General features: G+C 38.6%; 1 protein-coding gene across 1 annotated transcript in view; it reads right to left on the bottom strand.

Annotated features, from left to right (window-relative positions):
• Positions 1 to 1,190, bottom strand: part of LOC138057014 (uncharacterized) — a 32,949-nt gene extending 31,759 nt beyond the window's left edge. Inside the window, exon 1 of the mRNA XM_068903016.1 lies at positions 728 to 1,190. Within this exon, the coding sequence (XP_068759117.1) occupies positions 728 to 792 (65 nt within the window). The 5' untranslated portion in view covers positions 793 to 1,190. The remainder of the gene's footprint in view (positions 1 to 727) is intronic.
• Positions 1,191 to 7,500: the final 6,310 nt, after the last annotated feature.

Genomic DNA, 7,500 nt, shown 5'->3' with positions numbered 1-7,500 from the left:
TCAATGTAACCTGAAGACAATTTAGCATGTAACAGGATCCCTCAAGTATGAGCCCAAGTATTGATGCCTGTCAAAGAATAGGTTATTGGCTAAGCTCTTCTGACCCTACAATTTACCAGTTTAATAAATTATATACTATTGTAGCCCAAAACAGCCATGTGAAAGTTAACTAATAGGCACCCAATTTACTGTGGCCATAATAATCCTTTGAACACTGAGAACCCAAAAGTTGTTTTTCAGAAGCTGTGTACCAACAGGAGAATCCTTCAAGCTCTCCTCTGAACCAGAAGCTATCCAGAAGATGCAGGTTATCAAGATCTCTTGAGATTTAAACTTGACAGGGACTTATCCATTTTTTAGATAGCCCCCCATCCCCCTTATATCCCCACTTTTCACCAGGGGTTGCTCTCAACTGAAGCCCTTTGTATCAAGGTTAGTTGTATGATTTGCTTATAACTAATGCAAACTGGACATGGAGACATGCATGGAAGGAATCAACTTTCAATTTTAATGCGACATTGCACAAAGAAAATGTACTTACAAAATTCATTATTGCAATAAGAGAATGTAACGTTAGTTATTGGCTTAATCTTTTCTTCCTCACCACGGCCATATTCAAAATCGATACGGAATCATGGCTTTGCGTTAAACACATGAACAATAATTACACTGCAAACACATGAATCGAGCTTAATAAAAAATCCTACGTAACATATAACCAGCTGACCTTGGTCCTTTTTTTCTCACGTCCCACACCCGGTGAAGGACGGGCTCTGCTCCACAGACTTCCATCTTTTAGATCGGATAACCGACTCTGTTCGAATGAACTACCGTCTTCACAAACTCCTGAAATGTCGTGACAGTAACGTGTACATGTTCGCGATGGTAATAAACCATAATCGACAGAAATTTTCAAACCAAAAAACTCTTCTCAATCCACAGGCTCCCCAAGCTGAAAATACGTGATGTATGCGACAGTTTGTGTATATAGAGAATTGTATGGGAAAATCACCAATCGTAAAAAAATTGTGTAAATAACTATCTCATTTGAAATAAAGTTTTCCTACCTGAAATGTCTGACGAACTTGTCTCTTTTGCCGAGTTTAGAGCCATTCTGACGCCGTTTAGTGAAGTTATCCGGAAGGCCGTTACTAAAATAATAGGAAGGCCGACCGGGCAACCCTAAAACCCGGAATAATCACAGTCATTGTTTTACCAATACAGAGAGCAAAAACTATCCTAAATATTCATAAAAGCTAACCTTAGGCCTGAAAACGTTTTTTTAGGCCTAGAATTAGGCCTAAGGTTAGCTTTTATGAATGTTTAGGATAGTTTTTACTCTCTGTATTGGTAAAACAATGACTGTGATTCCGGATTCCGGATATATACACAAACTGTCGCATACACCACGTATTTTCAGCTTGAGCAGCCTGTGGGCAAACATAAAACAGAATCCCTTCGGCCATTCTCTTCCCCTTTCTTCCGGTTAGCATTTTTATTGTGTTCACCTCTGACCAATCAGTGACGCGAACGGATTGGAACCAGCCAGAGCTGCTCTTGATTCGCGGCGCTGGCCAAGAGGATCGCAGCTCTGGGAACGAGAATGACTAGTGTACCATTCACTAACTGTCGGAACACACGAAAAAGTGTCATGCATAAGGCATGAACTTCAGAAAACACAGTGGGAAGCAATTGCACCGATAATTGTGTATGGTGTAAAAAGGTACAATTCCCAATTTTTTTCCCATGAGCTGTTATCAGTGCTGTTCGGACGGGGGAGTATTCCAAGCAGTTTCTTACTGGAATCATTTTCACTCTATGTATCACAAGAGGAAAGGGAAACTGTTCCTATTGCACTGGGTGATAAATTTGATCCTAATGATGGGGACCACTTGGATTTCCTGTGCAATTTTAAGTGTTTTAGTAAAGTAACTGCAGGGAACATTTCGTGAGTTGTTCATGAGTTAGCTCACCAGGAACTCCTGCAGAATCCCAGGTACATTATTGATTGTTTTGTACCAATACTTTCAGTGTTAAGAGCACTCCCTGCCTTTCAAAACCTTCAAAGCGTGCAAGAGTTGTATCTTGAAAAGAAGCCAACCCCAAGAAAATTATCAAGCTTCTTGATGCAAATCCACAGAATGAACCAGAGAGAATGGCTCTGGATCATCTTAAGAGATATATTAGGTCCCTGGATGGACAAGCTGTGTCTCAGTTTTTTTCATTTTAGACAGGAAGTTGGAAGTAGAGTATTTTTGCAATTAAAAATAAAAAAGCAGCTAACTTGTTTGTTTGTTTATTTACTTTTAACAAGAAACCCGTGTTTTTTCTTGTTTGTGCGAGGCTTATAAAACCTTTCAAGTTCATTTGAAGCCTTTACACAGGAGCAGTAAAACGTAAATAAATTGTTATCGTGAGACCCATTGCAAAAATAGCGCTGAAATTTGAATAACAATACTTAGACATCTTAACCCTCGTGTTAATGCTCTTTAAACAAAGGATGTCTCGCGTAGATTCGATGTGAGGCTTAAATGCCAGTTTAAAAGGCTTCAACATTCGTTCACCAAAAGTTGAATGAAAGTTTGGCAAATGTTGGACGCAAAAACAAAGTTATGCGGAGGCCGTTCAAACGTTTCCAACATTGCGCCAACAAAAGAACCAACAATTTTACGCGAAATTTGATTGCGAGGAACTAAGAACTAGAAACCAGTCTCTCTAGTCCAGATAAACTACGCCGTGTTGACTTTTGCGGCCTGATATGAGCATGCGTGTGTTCTACAATTGTTGAACAGATTGAACAGAATGTTCAAACGGCTTCAACACCATTCAACATTTTCGAGAACAAAGAAAAAGCTGAATCGATGTTGAATGAAAGTTTAAACCTATTTAAACTTGATTTAAAACGCTTTCAACAATGTTGGACGACCTGTTCAAACGCACCGAACATTTGGTTCCCCAAAGTGTTCAATGCACTTTGAAGCGAAATTTGATTGCGAGGAACTAAGAACTAGAAACCAGTCTCTCTAGTCCAGATAAACTACGCCGTGTTGACTTTTGCGGCCTGATATGAGCATGCGTGTGTTCTACAATTGTTGAACAGATTGAACAGAATGTTCAAACGGCTTCAACACCATTCAACATTTTCGAGAACAAAGAAAAAGCTGAATCGATGTTGAATGAAAGTTTAAACCTATTTAAACTTGATTTAAAACGCTTTCAACAATGTTGGACGACCTGTTCAAACGCACCGAACATTTGGTTCCCCAAAGTGTTTAATGCACTTTGAAGCAAATGTTGAAACCGTTTAAATTGACCTTAGGATGTAGCAGTATTGTTATTCAAATTTCAGCGCCATTTATGCAATGGGTCTATGTCAGTTTAAACTCACAGCTATACGACCGTTTTATCGTTTGATGTGTCAATCACGTGCACCAAAAAAAGTGGCTTCTCTCTTAACTTTTTCACTGTATAAACTGTCTCTGCATTCTGAAGTCAAATGATTGCTATCAAGTAAGTTTCCTATTTTTGGAGTTTTGTCAAATTTAAGCGCCACGTTTGCCTTCTCTTAATTAAAGGCATCTGAAAAACAGATGGCTGGGAAAACAGGCTAACTAATGTTTATTATCCAACTCTATCGCTTATTGTACAAAAAACGCACGAAACGAGTACAAATGTTCCACGATGTTGTACGGTTACTTATTGTATACTTGGTTATTGCACAGTAGAGAACCGGTTTTACAAGTTTAGGTGCTGAAATTTGCCCCGCGCTTGTCACGCACAAATCTGCCTCACGCTGTCGGTTTTTTCCAACTTTTAGTGCGAAGGTTTTGGTGTGTAGTATCGTTAAGTATCTCTCCTCTTTGTTTGAATTTTGACTCGCCCTAGCGAGCTTCCCGGCGTCAAAATAAAGCACAACTCGTAAAAATATAAACCGATACTACACACCAGAGCACCCAAGAAGATTTATTTATTTCCCTACCACCAAACATATTTTCTTTTCATTATTAATTAACTCTTTCAGAGCTGTAACATCAAATGACTGCACCGGCTCAATCCCCTGACCTGCTTCCCAGGACTTTCCTGGACCATTTGGCTTTGGCCCACAAGTTCCTGGGAACGGAGTGAAGGCTCAATATAGAAATGGAGAATTTTCTCTTTCAATTAGGAATCTGTTGGCACAGGAGCTCCTCAAGGGGACCCTCTATCTCCACTAATTCCTTGCGTCAGTCCTTTCCCGAGTATATTTGTTTTTAGTAACAGATTTTTGCGAGAAAGGTTTCATATTTCCCTTGGCGCTGGGATGGCTGTGTTTTGATCAATGGCTTTTACAACAGTGGGTGTGCTGAATCTCCCAAGGGAGTCGTTCGATAAATAAATCTACTCGGGAAAGGGTTGACTCCTACGTCAAAAGTATGGGAGATAGAGGCTTCCCTTGATGAACTCCTTGTTGGGACTAGCGCTCGCATTAGAACGCCACTCGCAATCCAAACTTAGTATGTATCGCCTCGTCGTTTGTCTATAGTGATCCGCGTTTTCTCCTGCTCAGAATATTTTAGTGTTTTGGTTGAAAAGTTGTTTCTTCTGCACTTTCAGCTTGCATTTAAAACGAGAAAGGTATTTTAGTAACAGAAAAGCGATATAAAAGGCACCCTGAAGCTGCACTGACATTAATCAAACGCACCGTTGTATTGACGGATTGTCTCTTTCCAGGACTCCTCATTTGCTTAGAGCACACCGCCCAATCCAAACTTGGCGGGTATCAAATCAGACTCGATTTCTGACTGATATAGACTTTTATTATTTTTTCCCGCTACGTATTGTTTTTTTATTGTAGGATTGTATTGGTATCAAATCTTCGATTGTCCTGGATGGTGCTGTGCTTTGTTTTTTGCAGCGAATTATTTTTCACTTCAGTATGAAAACGAGTGATAAAAAAGAAGAAAGAGGTTTCGACCGTTCAACGGTCATTTTCAAGTTCAAGTTCATGGCTAAAACTTAGTATGCGTTGCGGACCTATATTGTAGGAAGACATGCGCAGTTGTGTTATACAAATGAAGCACATGGCGTGTTGATTGAATCTTGATTATATCCGTGTTGTTAATTCTATTTCATTGCGGTTGGATCCAAAATGGTCTACATTCTGGCGACGAGGACGGTCTTTAGTGTATTTTCTTGACGTTTTCGAGCATATTTTTGAGAGATGTGGTTGGATTAGCGCCCTTTGATTGTTCCGATACTGCTGGAGTTTCTGCACGATGGGAAAGATGGCTTCGAGCTTTTGAGTTATTTGCAGATGAAAAAGGAGTCGAACATGCTGACCAGAAGAAAGCTTTAATGTTGCATACCGCTGGATTAAGTGTTCAGGACATTTTCTTCACACTGGATGAAGGAACAGACGAAAGTAATCTTCTGAAAGCGAAGAATGCGTTGAATAAATATTTCAAGCCCCAAGCAAATATTCCGTGCGAAAGGCTTTGTTTTCGCGAGATGATTGAGCTATTTGCAGATGGAAAAGGAGTCGAACATGCTGACGACAGGTCTCAAAAACCACTGAGCATGCTCACTTATTTCCCGCCATCAATGTTTCAAAATGGCGGACGACAAATGAGATTTCCCCACGTACTTTAACCTCTCACCAGGCCGCTCGTACATTTGTTCAAATTTTAATAATCGGTTGAGTTGCGCCTTCGACATTTCTAGTTTACCTCTGTACGAAGTTTAGAGAGATCGGCGGTTGTTATCCAAAAGATATTGTCCCTTATCTGGTTCCTTCTCTTGTAAATGTTCGCTGCTAGTGGAAGATGAACCGGACTCTGTTTTTCTCGTTTGTTAAAGCTGCCCATGGTTTGTTAAGCTTGAGATGTGGACTACGTTTACGTTGTTTTTTCCACAAGAAAATATCAAAAATTACTTTTTTTTCGTTCCAATGGTCTTGAGAAAACACTTCCTAAAGGTGTTGTTGTGGATTTAAACCGAAAGGAGCGACTGCATGAAGTTCATATAATGGCGAGAGTGACGAGACTAAGTCGGATCGTGTGCAAAAGATAACTTCGCAAACTAATTTGTGAGTAATAATTTACAATTTTGTTTTTCCGCTTAACGTTCGTCTAGCGTTATAGCTCCATCATGATTGTAATTTCACGTTAAGAAATGCTTTAATATCGTCCATTTATCTTTGTACGCTGCTCTCTTTTGATGTGAAAATAAACTGGATTCGTCTTAAGTTCGATTTTAAGGTCATTTATATTCCCTTTTCTGGTGAATGTCTAAGTTATTGTACTTTTTAGCAGTCACAACTCAACGATCCTTGCGTTCAAGTAGTTACCAAGTTATGGATTTGCAATTAATTTGAGTTTAAAATCAAAAATATCAAAATCCATGTTAGTTAAAATAATGTTTGGAAGAACAGAAGTGTAGGTACAGATGTATATAGATCTCTATAGATTCAGGTTCGTGACTGTTTTGCAAATCTTTGTTTTTTTAGACTGTTGTTTACTGGAAGCATTAATGATGTATTTTCGGTTTTGGGGGGACTGTCATGTGTTGTTGGATCAAGGAATCTGTTTTGAGTCAAGTATGGTTGACAGTGGATAGTTTTTCCTGAAAAGGCTGAAAGGAAGCATTATTATCTTGGATTTTTTTTGGTTACACCCCACATGTTTGTTCTTTTCTTAGATGGCAAAATTTATTAATATATTATGTGATTTGGAGCTGCAGCTAGAAACAGTGTCCCATGCATAAGGTCTCATTAGGTTTGATGGCAGTAAAATAATTTTGGTAAAATATATGTTTAGGGTTTTTATCATAACTTCTCATCTTGGTCCTGATGGACTTCAAACATGCTCTACCATTTTGCACAAGGAACTTGTCAATCAACCGTTACCTTTTGGTGTATTTGCAATAAGATCTTTGGATAGCAATTGATTTATTTTTCTTATCTATGTGTAGATATCCTATGTCTGTCACATACTTAGTTTTAAGCTTTTATTTCCTGTAGTGTATCTTTATTATAGTTAGCACATGACCCCACAAGCATGTATTATTGCTATAATATTGATTGTGTTTGAATAAAGGATATTGTTGTCTTGTCTTGTAGATAAGGCAAAACAGCCTCAGTTGTATTTGCATTATTATTTCTGAGTGTTACTTTTAAAGGGCAAACCATTAAAGAGTGCACATAGTTTGCAGGAATCCAGGAAAATTATTCCAAATATTCATTGATTTGAAGTTCCTGAAGCAGGTAAATCTTGAAGAGTTTACGTAACAATATTTGGAAAATACAACATTTCTATTTGGGAATGTTTAAGTCCCTGAGAGCTGTCAGGTAACTCAGATGGAAATTTGACAGACCTTAGCTGTAATTCAAATTATTAGTACAGTTTTGGTCGTTAGTGGAACATAATATTTTATTGGGACATTTTTTAGTGAGTGATTAACCCATTGACCGCTGGGGATTCCCCATTGACAAGTAAAATCGTCTGGTGTTAGACAGAGTAAAAT

Source organism: Montipora capricornis, chromosome 7 (assembly GCF_036669925.1).
Source record: "Montipora capricornis isolate CH-2021 chromosome 7, ASM3666992v2, whole genome shotgun sequence".
NCBI classification, from domain to species: domain Eukaryota; kingdom Metazoa; phylum Cnidaria; class Anthozoa; order Scleractinia; family Acroporidae; genus Montipora; species Montipora capricornis.
This window is presented reverse-complemented; position numbering and strand designations above follow the sequence as displayed.